This window comes from Gorilla gorilla, chromosome 12 (assembly GCF_029281585.2).
Source record: "Gorilla gorilla gorilla isolate KB3781 chromosome 12, NHGRI_mGorGor1-v2.1_pri, whole genome shotgun sequence".
NCBI classification, from domain to species: domain Eukaryota; kingdom Metazoa; phylum Chordata; class Mammalia; order Primates; family Hominidae; genus Gorilla; species Gorilla gorilla.
In genome coordinates, this window is record NC_073236.2 from 116,242,927 (window position 1) to 116,259,805 (window position 16,879).

At 54.2% G+C, this 16,879-nt stretch overlaps 2 protein-coding genes across 7 annotated transcripts in view; one reads left to right on the plus strand and one right to left on the minus strand.

Moving 5' to 3' along the window:
- Positions 1 to 16,879, minus strand: part of KLHL29 (kelch like family member 29) — a 322,364-nt gene that overhangs the window by 26,903 nt on the left and 278,582 nt on the right. The gene's annotated exons all lie outside the window — the stretch shown is intronic.
- Positions 7,676 to 14,743, plus strand: LOC129531521 (uncharacterized). Of its 4 annotated transcripts, none has more exons than XM_055377538.2 (6): positions 7,676 to 7,830; positions 8,829 to 9,172; positions 9,457 to 9,554; positions 11,543 to 11,640; positions 12,324 to 12,483; positions 12,755 to 14,743. In XM_055377538.2, the coding sequence occupies exons 3-6, from the start codon at positions 9,525 to 9,527 to the stop codon at positions 12,986 to 12,988; spliced, it is 522 nt and encodes a 173-aa protein (XP_055233513.1). In that variant the 5' UTR covers positions 7,676 to 7,830; positions 8,829 to 9,172; positions 9,457 to 9,524; the 3' UTR covers positions 12,989 to 14,743. The 4 variants fall into 4 exon arrangements, with proteins under 4 accessions (XP_055233513.1, XP_055233514.1, XP_055233512.2 ...); XM_055377539.2 differs by having other exon boundaries at positions 8,832 to 9,172; XM_055377537.2 differs by lacking the exons at positions 7,676 to 7,830; positions 12,324 to 12,483; positions 12,755 to 14,743 and having other exon boundaries at positions 8,356 to 9,172; positions 11,543 to 11,732.

Genomic DNA, 16,879 nt, shown 5'->3' on the forward strand with positions numbered 1-16,879 from the left:
CTCTGTTTCCTCTAGCACAGAAGGGCAGAGACACCTGCTTGGTAGCCCCCTGGGTGTCACGCTGCAGAGAGTGACAGATGTGGCCCCACATGCCTGCTGAGTTAATCAGTGCTTAGGGGCCCGGAAAACACAACAGCACACAAATGCCTATTCTTTCTGGGCCCGAGGCATCCTGAGGGTTTCTGAAGACCTTCCTTTCAAATCGAGGTCCCGGCACTGATTCTATCTAAAGCCCCAGCCCCGGCCGTGACACCTTCTGCTCCAGGAATTCTGGAGCCAGACCTGGAAGGCGCTTGGAGGTTCAGGTGTCCCCATCCTAATGTAGGTGCTTTCTGCTCTCTCTGAATCTCACTTGGTGGAAATCTGGATTTAATAGTTGGGGAAGATTATTCACTTTCAGAAGAATTTTTCAATTTATGAAAGTGCTCACCAGGGGATTCCCAGCAGGCCCCAAGTGCATTCCTAGTATCGACTGGCTGGTGTGTGCGGGCTGCTGCCCACTGCCTGCCCGGCCGGCGAAGCAGGAGCTCAGGCTCTCAGGCTGTGCCTGTCGGTGGGGAGACCCAGAATCCATAAGGGGACACCAGGACCCGCTGGGCACAGGCTGCCCTCCTCCCTGCCCCATGTTTTGGCAAAGGACACTCCCTGATCTCTGAGAAGCTTCCAAGTGAGGTGTATGGGATTGCTGCGGGGTCTGGGGAGATCTCCCAACAACATGGCCTGTTCTCAGGTGTGGGAGATTTGCAGGCCTCGGGGCTGGGTCTTCAGAGTGGACTTCCAGAAGCACCTGGCACCCTGCACTATCCTGCTCCAGGATTCTGCGGGAGAAGATGATGGCCTAGAGACCTCAGGAGAAGATGGCCTAGAGAGCCCAGGAGAAGATGGCCTAGAGAGCCCAGGAGAAGATGGCCTAGAGACCCCAGGGGAAGATGGCCTAGAGACCCCAGGAGAAGATGGCCTAGAGACCCCAAGGGAAGATGGCCTAGAGACCCCAGGGGAAGATGGCCTAGAGACCCCAGGGGAAGATGGCCTAGAGACCCCAGGGGAAGATGGCCTAGAGACCCCAGGAGAAGATGGCCTAGAGAGCCCATGACCCTCCCTGCATGGAGGCTCGGTGGGGTCTGGCGAGTGGAGTCCTGGCAGCTGAGCCTACCAGGTGGGGTGAAGACTTGGCCTCAGCATCCTTCCCTGTTGGTCGGCCCCAGAGGTTGTTTTTGGGTCTCCTCGGCTTTGAGCGGGATGCCCGCCTACGTCTGTGGGACTGCACACCCTGGCCTTGCTCACGGAAGTGGCTTCCCCATGCTCAGATTTTTGTCCCAGGCTTCTCTGCCCCTTTCCCCACTTCCTCCTGCATGCCCAGGATGCTCGACTCAGCGCCCAGCATGGAGCTCCTCTTCCCGTGGAAGACGGTCCACTGCCCGCAATCCGCAGGCCTTCCCCAGACTCCTCCCCTCCCTCATCACACCAAGTCCCATCTTTTTACCTCCTAGAATTCTCAGGATCCAGCCTCTCCTGCCCTAGGCCCTCCAGCACCCTGAGTGAGCTGCCCTCATCTTTCACTTGAGTCACTGCAACAGCCTCTGAGGATGTCTCCCTGTTTCCAGCCTGTCCCCCTCCAGGCCACCTCCACACTGCAGCTCCTCACAGCCACTGGCCACACAAATCCTTCGGGGCTGAAGGGGCAGCACGGCCCTCTGGGAGGTCTCCCCATTCCCTCAGCTCCTCCTCCACTCCCAGGGGGCCCTTTGCTCCCCAGCGAAGCCTCCTTGCACCCCACACACGTCCCCACTCCAAGTCTCCGTCCCCTCCGCCTGGATCTTCCCTCCCCTTCCTCCATCTGGCCAAGCAGTATTTATCCTTCACCACCAGGGAAAGTGTTATTTTGTCCTGGGCCTCTTTGCCTCCTTCCCCTCTTCCTCCCACACCCTCTGCCCTCTGCCCTCCTCCGGAGGCTGGCAGAACAACTTGTGCTCACTTCTTTATCGATACTAGGAGTTGTAATTATTTATTTACATGTCTGCCTCCTGCACTAGACTATGTTTTATTCATATTTTTATCTTCGACACTCAGCACAGGGCCTGGCACATATATATATATATATATATATATACACACATATATATATATATACACACATATATATATATATACACACATATATATATACACACATATATATATACACACATATATATATATACACATATATATATATATACATACATATATATATACACACATATATATATCTGGTGTGATGGATGGCAAATATTCTTTGTAGCTTCCCCCGTCAAGAGGTGGAGATGATTTCCCTACCCTTTGAATCTTGGCTGGCTTTGTGATTTGCTTTGGACTACAGAATGTGGTGGAAGTGACCCTGTGAAAATGTGAGTCACGGCCTTAAGAAGCTTTGCTCGCTTTCACTCACTCTCCAGGGACCCCTGGCACCACCACCATAGGAACAAGCCTGGGATAGCCTGTTGGAGCATGAGAGACTGTGTGGAGCGGAAACGAGCTGTCCCAGATGAGGCATTTAGACCAGCCAGTCTCTGCCAACATCAGCCAGGCCTGACCTAGATTGGCTGAGTGTAGTCCAAACTGCTAAACCAGGATCACAATCTAAATAAGTGGCTGTTGTTAACACACTCAATTTTAAGTCACTGAATTTTAGAATTGTTTGTTAAGCAGCAAGAGCTAACTGATACACAAGGCATGAATAGATGATGGACTCAAGTGCTCAGGGAACTTTCCCTGTGTTGGTTTCACCTTTGCTAGTTCAGTTTGAGGCTAATTCTTTTTTTTTTTTTTAGTTGTGGTAAAATGTACCCATTTTAAAGTGTCCAGTTCAGTAGTGTTAAGTATATTCACACTGTTGGGCAATCCTCTGGAATCCTTTTCATCTTCACAAACGGAAACTCCACACCCATTAAACAACCACTCCCCACCTCCCCTCCACTCATCCCTGGCAACCACCATTCTACTTTCTGTCTCTATGAGTTTGACTATTTTAGACCCTCTTATAAGTGGAATTATGCAATATTTGTCCTGTGAATGGCTTTATTTCACCAAGCATAATGTCCTTAAGGTTCACCCACATGGTAGCATGCATCAGGATTTCCCTCCTTTTTAAGGCTGGCTAATATTCCACTGTATGTAGATACCACATACTGTTTAACCATTCATCCTTTGATGGACGCTTGGGTTGCTGCCACCATTTTGCTATTGTAAACAATGCTGCTATGGGCACTTATTTAGACTGTGACTCTGGTTTGGCAGTTTGGGCTACACTCAGCAGATCTAGGTCAGGCCTGGCTGATATTGGCAGAGACTGGCCGGTCTAAATGTCTCATCTGGGACAACTCATTTCTGCTCCATGCAGTCTCTCATGCTCCAACAGGCTAGCCCAGGCTCATTCCTATGGTGGTGGTGCCAGGGGTCCCTGGAGAGTGAGTGAAAGTGAGCAAAGCTTCTTGAGGCCATGGCTCCCATTCAGTTCTCACCCCCGAGTTATGGACCAGATATCCCCTCTAACGACCCGTCTCAAACCCCATTGGTTCTAAGTGGTGAGTGTAAAATGGCTCTGTGGATGCAGCGGCAAGTGGCATGAGGGAATGGGGACTTGAAGAGGCTCTGCCTGGGGCTGGATGCTTTGCCTAGAGGAGAGTGAAGCCACAAACAGAACCAAGGCTGGAGATAAAGTTGCAGCCAAACTTCTGCATATTTTTCACCAAACGACACAAGTTATTTGTCAGAGACTAATGGGCTCGTTCCGGCTGGCCTATAAGGGCTGTGTGAGATGGTAATAAAGAGGAAGAGATGTCAAATATTAAAAGGCAAAGAATTTCAGTGGCTTTGCAGCAGAGAAGTCCATTAAATCAGAGCCTTGAGAAAGGTTGTGTGGCCAAATCACTTTTTTCAGAGCTCAAGTAAGAACCCAGCTAGGTGATAAATGCTTCCCATCCCATTGGTATGTATGACACATATTTGATAAAGGACCTGAAAAAATTATAAACTCAGAGCAGTTGTGAAATATACTGAGAAAGCCCAGCAAAGACAGTGTCAGGCAGGCCCAGAGGGTAATTCATCCAGGAGCAGGGAGCCCGACGCATGCTGACACTGTGGGGACAAATGGGGGCTTTACACAAACAGAACATCCCGCTGCTGCTCCACGCGCCTTCCAAGCGGAATGTTGCCCTCCCTCCCCGGTCTGATCAGATATGCATCTCTTCCCCTACTTCTTTTCCAAAGAAGAGTTGGCCTCAGAATAAACCCTGAAGGCCAAGAGCGGGCTCCAGCTTCCAGGTGAGACAGAATGAAACCACCTGTGGGCGGCACCTGTGGGTCGCTCGTCCAGCCTGAGTCGGACGTGTGACACCTGAGGCCCTATGCAGGCAAACCCTCCTAGGAACCATGAAACACTCTGACTTCTTGCCTGGACTTAGGGTTTTAGTGAAGACCCCTTCTGGCTTTCCTGTGGTCCAAATGGGAATTTCTGCCATTTATCTAAAAGGGAGCCAAAGTCCTAGGAACAGTTGCAACCTCACCCACTAGCCTGCTGTTTCCAAACTGATGACACTGGATGACAAGGCCTATTTACTGAGCAGTGATATTTGGCCTCAGAGGTCCCCTCTGTGCCTACAGCCCCTGACCCAGGGCTGCACACCAGTGGGTGCGGGTGGGACTGAAGACTGCCTTCCAGCTGGAACATTCTCATGCCCTCTAAGATGATAGAAAATTTGCTTCTATTTTTCTCCTTAACATTTTTTGAAATCATCATAAAACTAACAAATATTCCCTTCTCTTTCCCTGGGTTTGTGCCCCTGTCCCTTAGATCCAAGGATTGAACAGAGGCGGCTGCCAGCTTGGGCCGTGGGTAGTGCGACTGGGAGACCTAGATCTAGTCACAGATTCACCTCAATCCTCCTGTGACCTTGAGTGGGGGCTCTTTCTTCATCTAGGGTCTACCAGACCAAGGGCTGCCTTGATCCCTTATTTCCAAACTCCTTACCGTGGGCTCCTGCAGGCTTCTATGACCTGACCTGACCTATGCTCACAGCTTCATATTCTATCACGTTCCACACATCCCCCAACTCTCTAAGTTCACAGGCAGTTCATCCTGTTCCTTCACTTTGAATGTTTCTCTTTCTGCCTTTGGCCAGGGTTTCTCCTACACTTGCTTCCTAGGGTCCCATCCATTCCTTAAGCCGCACCCTATTATTGTTATTATTTTGTAGAGACAGGGTCTCGCCATGTTGCTCAGGCTGATCTCAAACTCCTGACCTCAAGTGATTCTCCTGGCTTGGCTTCTCAAAGCATTGGGATTACAGGTGTGAGCCACCATGGCTGGCTGTAAGCCTCACTTAAAATCCCATCCTCGGCCAGGTGCGGTGGCTCACTCCTGTAATCCCAGCACTTTGGGAGGCCGAGGCGGGCAGATCACGAGGTCAGGAGATCGAGACCAGCCTGGCTAACACGGTGAAACCCCGTCTCTACTAAAAATAGAAAAAATTAGCCGGGCGTGGTAGCGGACGCCTGTAGTCCCAGCTACTCAGGAGGCGGAGGCAGGAGAATGGTGTGAACCCGGGAGGTGGAGCTTGCAGTGAGCTGAGATCGTGCCACTGCACTCCAGCCTGGGCGACAGAGCAGACTCCGTCTCAAAAAAAAAAAAAAACAAAAACAAAAAAACCCATCCTCCAAAAATTCTTACAGATTCCCTCAGTTGCCATTAACTTCACTCTCTCCTGTGGTCCCATGAGACTTGGTACCTCTATTGGAGTAGAGACCCTTGGCTGCCTTATTACAGAGGAATGTCTGTCTGTCTGTCTCCTTTCTAGTTTGTGATCTTCTGGAGGGCTTTTCTCTCTGGCATCCTGAGCACCTGGCACCATGTTTTGCACAAAAAGTTCCTTTCTGACTGGAATTCATTGTGGGTTACAGACCACATGCGGATGCGTGCTAGGGGGTTAGATCACATTCCCTCAAATGTGATCCACTGGAACTATTTGAAATACCACAGTTGTGTGGAATCAGATGGACAGAATGTAAAAGTCAAGCCCCTCTAACTTCAGGCAACACTGGTGCTAATAACGGCGATAACCCTGCAATTTGTATGCAATCTACAGTTGCTAAAGCATTGGCACATTAATTATTTAGGTCCTCCTTGGGGAGAGATTTAATTATTCTGTTCAGCTCCAATGGCTTTGAAGAGCCTTAAATGGCCTTCCTGGGAAGAAGTGACCACCCCAGCAGCCACCAAACAGAGGTGCAGCCTGGAGCCCTTGAAGCCGCTCTGCAGAACAGGGTTCTCTCCAAGCTTTGGGTCCCAGCTGCCCGGATCATAAGATCTACCCAAACAAAAACCAAGAACAGATCGTCTTCATGGACAGTTCATGCCTTGTGGGCTCAGAGTAGGAGTCAAAGGGTACAGTCTCTTGTTTAGGAAGGAACGGAGGAGGACAGGGGGCAGAGAGTCAGGACCCCATCCCAGCCCAAGGAACCTGGCCAGAGGGTGGGCATTGCAGAGGTGGGGGTGGGTCCTGGGCTGAGCAGGGAAGGCCATGGGCAAATTCCGTGGCTGCAGCTGGAGCAAGTGCCTGGTTTGGTTGACCCTAGCAGCACGTAGTCCCTCCTGCCTCCAGCAAAAAGGGTGCTACTTGGCTCCTTCCCCTGCTTGGAGGATGGAGGCCGAGGGGTGATGGGAATATTCCGAGCAGGAGAGGAAGAACATGTACATGGGGTGCGGGCAGGGCTGAGAGACCTTGGGAGAAGGCCAGGGCTTGGGAGACTTGGGTGAGAAACAGGGTCAAGGCCAGTGGTGTGAAGAGCTCTGGAGTGGCCAGAGCCAGAGGTGGAGAGGACTTTGTGTGGGGAATTAAACATCCAGGGGAGTCAAGGCAGGACCTGGAAGAGCTCTGTGGGGCCTGGAAGCCTGAAGGTGGGCTGGGGGAGGGCCAGGTGAGGGGCCAAGGCAGATGAGAGCAGACAGAGGGGGAGGCATTTAGGGGCAGGGTGGCCCTACCGTCCTTTTATGAGGTAGTTGGCCCCACCAGGGGCTAGAACTTGTTACCAGGGAGTGGGGTGTCCTGAGGTGCCTTGGTCCTCAGGGCCAGAAGAGAGAGAGACTTGAGTCTGGCCCCAGAAACTGAACTGAATCCAATGTCTGGGGTGGGGGTGAGGGTGGGTGGGTCTCACTCCTCCCCCTGTGCTCATAGCCCTCCATGTCTTCATGTGGAAGAACTGTGTTTTGTCTACAGCGTTATTTATTCAGAGGTGCTGCTTCTTTTCCACTGGAGGTAGGCTCTTGGAAGATGGGGTGGTTCTTGGCTGGAGGGATTGAAGAAGCCAGGATAGATAGTTGGGGCCAGAGGCAAGAGCCAAGTTCAGCACCTTGGAGAGCTCTGAGTGCCCTGGGGTCAAGGCAGAATGCCAGGGGAGCTCTATAGGGGTTAGAGGGTGCCCTGGAGCAGCTGACCATGTCCACCGCTGAGTGAGGCTGGGGCCCTGACATCCTCCTTCAGAGGCAGACTCAGACCCCAAGTTCTGGGAACCTCAGATGGCTTGTGTCTGTTTGGCCCCTTTGTTTATTCATTAAACTGCTGTTTCCTGTGTGCCAGGCACTGGCGGGGGGAGAGGGGGTGTTGGGGTCACATGGAAATCGGCACGTGTGCAGAGCTGGGGAGCTCACAGTTTAAAGGGAGACACACTCACAGAGCGTTTGTGTACTTGGAATGCCCTGTGAGAGGAGTCTGACCGGGGCAAGTGCTGGGCAGAGGTGGCGCCGAGGAGGGGATGGCTGGTTCTTCCTGACGGATTCAAGGGAAGACTCAAAAGGTGAGCAGGAGTGCCCCAGCTGGCTGCAGGGGTGAGATGTGAACACAGGCTGAGGTGTGAGAGGGCCATGTTAGGGACTGAAGGTCACTGGTGTGGCTGGCATGTGCTGTGTGCACACATGGTTGTGAGTGTGTGTGCATGCAGGTGTATCTACGTGTGTGTTTGAGCATATGGTGGGTACAAAGGTGTGGGTGTGAACATGTGTGTGCAAACATGGGGGAGGGCGTGTGTATGCACCCGTGTGTGCCAATGTATGTGTATGTGAGTGTGAGAGCATGTTGTGTGGGTGTGTGCATGCACCCCTGTGTATGTGCCTGTGTAGGGGTGTGTGTGTGTGAGAGAGAGGATGTGGCATGGGTGTGTGTATGCACCCCTGTGTATGTGTCTGTGTAGGGGTGTGTGTGTATGTGTGTGTGTGAGAGGAGGTGGTATGGGTGTGTATGCACCCCTGCATATGTGCCCATGTATGTGTGTGAGCATGTGGCATGGGCATATGTGCCCTCATGTATGCATATGTGTATGGGAGCATGTGGTGTGGGGGCGTGTATGCATCCCTGTGAATGTGCCCATGTGTGTATGTGTGAGAGAGAGACAGCATGTGGTGTGGGGGTGTATACGTGCCTGTATGTGTATGTACATGCAAGCACGTGGTGTGGACGTGTGCATGCACCCTGTGTATGTGTCTGTGTGTGTGCAAGTGTGAGGATGGGTGTATGTGTGTCCTCTTGTGTACAGTGCATGTGAGCACGTGGTGTGGGAGTGTGTCCTCTTGTGTATAGTGCATGTGAGCATGTGGTGTGGGTGTGTGTCTGTGCCTGTGTCTGTGTAGATGTGTGTGGGAGACAGCATGTGGCATGGGTGCGTGTCTGTGCCCTTGTGTATGTGTGTGTGAGCATGAGGCCTGTGCATGTGAGAAGCAGAGGGAAAAGCTGCAGATCAAGGCAAACCTGTATCTGACAGTGAAACAAGCAAACCAACCCATCATCTTTTTCCCCCAGCAGGCTGGAGGCCACTGGTGGATTTCACGAGGGAGGCTGAGAGCATCAGCTTTGTCTCTGACACTGAAAAGATTGCTGGAAAGCAGCCGCGAGTGGCCTGACCCTGCACGCACGGGCCCACCTCCCCATGCTCCCCTGGCCTGGGGCTTTCTTTCTCACACCATCATGAGCTCCCTTCTTCTGGGCTGCCCCCTGCCATTCCAGCCCTTTCTGACCCCTCGTCTGAATTTCCCAGGCCGTAGGCAAGCACCCAAAGCATATCATCAGGTGCCCACAAGGCACAGGACACCGGGCCGACACCTGGAGCTGGGGTGGGGTGAGAGCTGCGGAGGAGGGGGCAAGAGGTGAGCAAGACAGCTCCTGTCCCAGGGGAGCACGCAGCTCAGTGTGAACATAGGTGCCCACAGTGAGGAGCTGGATGAGAGAGCTGCAGGGATGGTCAGCTTTGGTGCTAGAGGCCTTATGAGGAAGGAGGGGTGGGTGGCCAGGGCTGGGGGGCTGGGAGTGGGGCCAGGAAGTGCAGGGCTGTGGGGCGACTGCTGGCTGTCTCCAGTGGAGAACCAGACACATATGAGGGGGACATGTCACTCTGAATTGACTAGCTCAGCACCTCAGTGCATATTTACAGGCCTCCTTCATGCCAGGCCTGGACCATGAAGAGGAAGCCACTTTCTGTCCCCAAGGAGCTCAAGTCTGATGGGGAAGGAGCCACTGGAGTGGACGGAGGTGAGTTTGGCTGCTCAGCACTGGAACCCCTTCCTACTGGGGACAATCCCAAGATGGGGGGATCTGGGCCATGTCACTGTGGGGGCCCAGGGGAGGTAGCTCCCTGGTAGCTGGTGTGTGGCCATGAGGCCTGGACTTGGCTGGTTGGGTGCTCTGGCCCTGGACTTCGAAGTTCCAGGAAGGAATGCAAAGACAGTGATGGCCATGGTGGCTGTGATGAACTTGCAAAGCTATGCTCCCCCAGGGCCTGGGCAGGCTCTGCCATAAGCGGCATTTATCATAGGCCTGACATATCCATGCGTCTGTCCCAGTCAGGGCCTGCGATGCCAACCACAGGACCCAGCTCTGTCAGTGAAGCAGAAAGGTATATATTGGAGGCTGGGGAATGAGGCTGGGAATTGGGGCAGGAATGGAGGCAGTGCAGCCAGGCCTGTCACAGAGACAGTCCCCCTGGGGTCCTACATGGGCGCAGTCTCCCCTGGGAGCCCGCTGCCCTCCATCCCCAGCCAGTGGGCAGCCCTAGGTTCCAGGAGTGGCTGACTCTGCATCTACTCATGAGACCACCTCCTGCTCTCTTTCCATTCGGAGGCCCCGGCTGGCTGGCCTCCACTGGGGGTCCTAGGGAGCTGGGTGGACAGCTGTTGTGGGGTGTAGGGAGGGGCTGGCTGGGAAAAGGCCGAGTGAGCAGCCTCAGGGCTTCTGCATCCAAAGCTGCAGACCCACAAGAACGCTGTGCTTTGGAAATAGAAGGGTCACAGGGACCTGGACGAGGAAATGGTATTCCTCCATAAGGGATGAGGAGCCCGACAGCCACAGATGCAAACCCAAAGCCTAAATTCCTATGTGCTCATGAAACCTCGCTTTGTTGTGTTCTTCCTGGAGACCTAATCTTTCCAAGATCTGGTCAGCTACGGCTTTGGGAAAGTCAGCCACCTGCAGCAGGTGACGGGCCGGCTCAGAGAAGGAGTGGAAAGAGACGCAGAGAGAACTGGGCATGGGGCAGGCAGGAGAGAGCCACAAGGAGATGGGAGAACACGGGTCTCCTCCTCCTGCTCCAGTAAAAGCCATTACTTCCCAAGAATTCTGAGAGCCACAGTTCCAACAAATAAATCAATAGTTTTAAAGGATTTGCAAGAATTAGTGAACCAGAGCCAGGAGTACAATCAGTTTAGTTACCTAGGTAAAGAGGGAAATGAAATGGAAACCCCAGATGCCAGGAGCTAATGACAGCTCAGAACACTGCGAATCCCATCCAGGGAGGAGTCACAGCTGGGAGGATGTGGGGTTAGGAGGGAAGGGAGGAGAGAGAGAGGGGGAGAGAGAGAGAGAGAGAGAGAGAGTGTGTGTGCGCGCGCGTGCATGTGTGTAGAGACCCCTCCCTTCTCTGCCCACGCTGTGCCCTTCATGGTCTTCCAGGAGGAAGACCCTGGAAGAACCAGGTCTGCCCCTGGTTCTCTGTGCCCACCCCTCCTGCCCATCCTGGCCCGGGTCAGTTTAGGGCAACATGTCTGCCTCCTGCCATTTCAGGGGAGGTAAAAGCCCAAGAGTCATTTCTAGTTTTTCATATTTCTAACGATCTTTTAAGATTATACAATTAATCTCCACATCATTAGAGGAATATTAGAAAATCTTAATAGGCATGAAAGAAGAAAAGTGGAATTGTGCCCTCCAGGTGATCAGCCCCCCACCGCAGGCCCTGGCACAGAGTCAGGGGGTCAGGTCTGCCTTAGGAGGCCTATGTCAGGCCTGGGGGTTGGGGGGACCATGCAACAGTTGGGAGTCAGCGCCTCATCCTGCCAAGGGTGGAACACTGCTTCGGTGCCCCTTTGTAGCAGGCACGGTGCCCAGCACACCCCCCTGCCCATCACACTGGTCGGCGAGTCCAGTCGTGCCCCAGCTTGTGAGGAGGCACCCGGCCTGGTCTCATGAGGTCCCAGAAAGGACCAACAGGTGGGCTGTACTGACACCCCCGTCCTCTCAACCCCCAGGCTGTGCCTGGTCTCCCTGCGTCCCAGGCCAATCCCTCCTCCTGGGTGTGTGATCTTTGCCTGCTGAATCCTGTCTTCCAGTTAGCCCGTGAGCTCAGGTAGGTGGAGCCGCCGCCTTTCCCTCCCCCGATATTCCCAGAGCCCTGTGCAGCCTCTGGCACTCACTGGGCTCCACGTGACGATCTACACGCCTGAGACCCCAGATGCAGGAAGGAGAGGCCTAACTGGGCACACGGCCCATGCTCTGGGGCCTTCTGGCTCAATTCTCCCTGCATGGGACCTTTCATGGGTCCCTACCATTTCAGCTGAGCTTCTGGCTTTACTGACACCCCTCTCTGCTTGGGTCCCTACCCACATGGATTTAACTTGATAGTCTGTTTTTCTTGGAAGCAGAACCTACCAGATTCTGTGATAATACCACAGCCCTGTTTTTACAAATCCAATGGACACAGTTACCCAAGAGTTGCTGTCCTGCGCTGGCGGGGCCAGGCCTGTGTACTCGGCTGCAGCCCTGGGTTCTGGGGGCCTCAGCTCTAAATGAGCCGGGCACCGGCCACTGTGCTCAGAGGCTGACTGGGGGTGGCAGGGCAGCCACACAGTGGGGGGACTATCCCCTACGTGAACACAAACGCTGAGAAGGACCAGTCTCCCCAACAGGCTGTGTCCAGCACGGGCCACTGGTGCTGCTCACGGGGCACCCAGCACTCAGGGAGCCCCCACTGTGTGCCGGGCCCTGTGCAGGGGGCAGAAGTGATGCAACAACCTGGCTTTCTGCCCTCAGGGAGTCTTCTCTGCATGTACAGTTATCCACTCTGTGGCGCAGGACTGTGTGGAAGGGAAACGGAGGCTGCGTGGGAGCCTGGAAGAGGAGGGTGGCACCTAGGCTATTCCCTCTGCCAGGGAATTCCTTCGCCCTCGTTCAGAAAACATCCACCCATTCGGTAAGATCAGCTGCCACTCTGTGGTCCCATCACACTTGGCTCAGCACTCTGCTGAGTCTGTTTACTTCTCTCTGGACCGGGGGTGGCTCATGGACAGGGACTCCCAGCACTGAGCACCCAGCAGGGGCAGAGAGGTGTCTGCTGGCTGAGTGAATGACCCTGACCAAATGGGAAGAGAGACGCCTTCCTGGCCTGGGGGCACTGAGATGCTGCAGCCTGGCCGCGTGGGGGTCGTCATCAGCTGAGTCTGCGGTCCCCTGTGGTCACACAGGACCAGGTCCTCCTAGACTCCACAGCCCCCGGCCCAGGGATGAGGAAGGTGCTGCTTGGCCCACCATGGGCCACAGCCTTCCTGCTCAGCTCAGCCTCGGTGGTGAGTAACGCTGCCCCTGCTGTGCCACTTCCGGGCTCTCTGGGCTCCCACACTCTGCTGTGGAGGCCCAGGCTGGCTCCCTCTCGGGGTGGGTGCTGCCTCTGGAGGGTGGAGGTGAGGGGAAGGGACTGAGGGTGGCCCTGCGGGGCCTTGATGGAGCAGCAGTGGGGACCATGCACCTCTGAGGGTCTGGGTGAGTGGGGGCTGCAGCCAGGCCTGGCTGGCCTGGGGGATCAGGAGGGTCTGCAAACCAAGCTCTGGGGCTCCCTGAGGTTCCAGGAAGAACCCCGCCTGTCCCAGCAAAGGTGGATCCAGGAGAGGAGTGGGCTTGGCCACCTCGGCTGCCACCAGAAGCTGCCCCCTCAGCTCCTATCTGTTCCCCTCTGCCCCTGGAACTTCTGAAACCACTTCCCTCCTCCCTGGACTTCTGCAGGCCGAGGTATGACTGTTCTGTCTCCCGTTAGCAAGGTCTGCAACATTGCTCTGAGCAGCATCCTCCAATGTGGTGCACCTGCTCGACAGGGGTACAAAGGTAGGTGCTGGGGCGGGGGCAGTCATGGACTTGCTCCCCACTCCGAAAAGCTCTCACTCCTCAGGAAAGCTCTCAAAAGCAGAGCCTGCATCTGACTAGTCTCTGCACCCCAGTGCCTGGCATAGCTTCTGGCCTCAGGTAGGTTTCAGGTAAGGTCTGAATGAGTGATTGAGGGAAACAGGTGCTGGCTTGGAGAAGATGCTGTGGGATAGAAGGCACTGAGCTGGGTCTTGAATGGACAGGGTTTGAGCCACCAGCCATGCAGGAAGGGCTATCCACAAGCAGAGACTCAAGGTAGGGAAGCACAGAGTGACCAGCGATGCTACAGTTGGGCCAGCTGGGTGCGGGACGATGGAGGGAAGATGTCAAACAGGGAGGAGGAGAAAAAAATAACGCAGAGAGGGGCAGGACCGTGGCAACAACTGAACTGAAGTGCTTTAGGCATTTCCAGAAATCCAGTGTTCTTCTTCCCTCGGCAGCACCTACCAGGGAGAGCAAAAGCCTGCAAGCCTCAGTGCCTGGCCCACTCCTGGCCTGGAAAGAGGAACAGAGGGAGGACGGCGGGGCTGGGTGGTCTCCCGATCACAAGCATACATTTCCCAGGCATCTGGGCAGTGATGGGATTGTCAACCTGGAAGTCACCTTGAAGGAGAAATGACCGTGTGCCTCAGACAGAACAGACCCCGGGCCCCAGGGTGGAGCACGCACTATCCATGAACTCAGGGTCCTAGGGATGGAGTCCAGGGCCCTGGGTGGCAGGGCCAGGAGGAGCAGCCGGGTCTACACAGGATGGCACCGTGCAGTGGTGGTGACGCTGAGCATGGCCTGGTGAGCACTTGCAGCGTGATCGCCACGTGCTGGCACTGGCACTGGCACTTCACACTCCTCATTGCTTTTGAGTTTTGGGAGAGGTGCAGTGAGGTGACCTGCCCAGAGGAGGGAGGCTGATCTGATCTGACATCTGCCATAGGCCTGTCCTGTCTCACATTGGTTCCTGGCCTGTGTACTGGGCTCACCTGGAGGCTTTAAAAACATACTGAGGCTCAGGCTTCACCCCACAAGTTTCTGATTCAAGAGTATGTTTTTGCCTTTTTGTTCTCACTCCCAAAGTGTCCGGATCTGTGCTCAGAGCTCAAAGAAATTTACTGAAAAAAATAAAATTAAGGAACGACAGCTCAAAGAGCCAGCAATTTATGCAAATGAATGCAAATAAATACGCACTTCCATACATATGTTTATGCAAATATTCTTGTGGTCCTTGCAAATCACTCACCCGCCTGCAAGCAGCCACCTATGAATTCTTGGTGAGAACCCCGGGCAGAGTGCCCGGGTTAATGACAGGTGGTATCACAACCTCCCAGAACAGACATCTCTATTAGCAAACTCATCCCAGAAGTCCCCCAGGGAACCTCACTGAGCCTGACTCTGCCCACCACAGCCCCCTCCCCTGCTCACTCAGGACTCAGGGCTCTCTCAAGGCCACTGGCCAGGGAGGGATTGGGAGCAACTGCCCAGTAGGCACTCCAAGGCCACCAGGGCTGGGCACAGAGAGAGGGGCCCTGGCAACTGCCAGGTGCCTTATAGCTGCTGGGAGGACAGCTGTGACCACAGAGGGTCGGGCTGCCTTTACCTCTGTGCCAGTCTGGGTGGGCCAGCCTGTGGCTGAGCACTTGATCTTGGGTGCTCCACATGCGCTGTCTGCCTGACCACACCCTACAGCTCACTTTCATAAAGCAGGAGGCACTGGACTTCAGAAGGAAACTTGCTCAGTCACGATCAGAGGTGAGTGCCCCATGCACATTTCCTCAATGGACGCTCCTTGCATATCCAGCCCTCATTTGCAACCCCTTCTGCCGGGCTTTGCGGAACAGTCATGGTCTCCATAACTTCAAGGCACCCTTGCTTTGTTGCCTCCAGGATAAGCAACTTCTGCAACCTGCTGGCTTTTGGCCTTGGTCCCCGAGAAAGACTGAGAGGAACTGCTCTCTTCCCACAGGTCACCGCACACTGTAGTGTCCTCCACAAGCCGAGGCTGGGCACACTGCCCTAGTTGCTGCCTGGGGTGGAGGGAGCTTGGCAAGGGGGTTGGGATGTGGCTCTGAAGATCCACCCGAGACCCCTGCCCTGGTTTTGGGGATCCTCGCTCAGCTTGTCTTAGGCGGCCTTGGAAAAGGCACGCGCAACTTGTGATTTCTCTAGTTGCTGCATCTGGGATGTGGATGCCGTCATCATTTGGGAGGCTTTGGGGAACTCAAATGTGAGCCCCCTGAGGGCAGGGAGTTTGGTTTATTGTGCAGGGTAGGTGCTCAGTACATTTTTGTTGACTGATGCATAGAATGAGTTTTTCCTCCACAACACCTATGCCTCAATATTTTCTCCAGTTGTCCTTGTGACTTCACAACTTGGGGTGAGGTGTGGGCCTGTCCCACCAAGGTACTCATCTCTAAGAGGGCAAGAATGGACAGTGTCCCCCATGGACCCAGTATACAGCTCATATTTGGAAAAGGTTCTTGATATGGTTTGGATATTTGTCCCCTCCAAATCTCATGTGGAAATGTGTTGGCGGTGGGGCCTGGTGGGAGGTGTCTGGGTTATGGGTGCGGACCCCTGGTGAATAGCTTGGTGCAGCTCTCACGGTCATGAGAGGCCTCTCCGTCTGTTAGCTCATGCTAGGCCTGGTTGTTTAAAGAAGCATGGTGCCCCTTCCCTCTCTCTTCTGTCTGCCCTCACCTTGTGATGCCTGCTCCCCTCTGCTCTCCACCATGAGTGGAAGCTGCCTGAGGCCTCCAAAGAAGCAGATGCTGGTGCCTTGCTTCCCGTACAGCCTGCAGAACCATGAGCCAAATCAACCTCTTTTCTTTATAAATTACCCAGCCTTCGGTCTTCCTTTAGAGCAATGCAAAATGGACCAGGACAGTTCCCTAGTTGAAAAGGTAAGCTCATTTAAGCATGGGTCTCACTTTTGGCAGGGGTACTGGTGGTAGGGAGATGGCAGAGGGGTGTCAAACCCTTCAGGCCATGATGCAATTTGAGTGACTAGTGTCCCATTGGGCACCAGAAGTCAGTTCAGGTATGATTCTGTCTCACCAAAGGCCTGTGACAGCAACTTTTCAAGCACAGAAATCTCTGGGCCCCTGGTGACAACACATCCCTCCAAGCCCTGCGCCCCTGGTGGCAATCCAGCCCTTCAAGCTGTAACACAAGGTGGATTCCAGTCCAGTGGAGAGAAATCTGCCATGTGGTGTCAGGATACACAGGCTGGCCTCACTGTCCTCACTCCTAGTTCTTGTTGGTCCAACTTTTCAGGAAGCAAAAGAGCTCTCACACTCAGAACATTCTCCATCTGAGTACCAGCGGCTCTAGCTCAGCCACCAGCCACCCGAGTCACCACCCAGGCAGGTGAGAGAGGCCCAGGCCGTAGAGAGCACTATCTCTGTGCACTTTTAAAGGGCAATTTTATTCTTTAATTACCTCAGGCTGGCCCTTCACCT

Bases quoted from the DNA above. Each gene is read 5' to 3' on its own strand.
- LOC129531521 (XM_055377536.2), top strand. From the start codon at position 8,685: ATGGGTGCGTGTCTGTGCCCTTGTGTATGTGTGTGTGAGCATGAGGCC. The intron at 9,173-9,456 runs GTGAGCAAGACA...GCATATTTACAG, and splicing joins TGCGGAGGAGGGGGCAAGAG to GCCTCCTTCATGCCAGGCCT.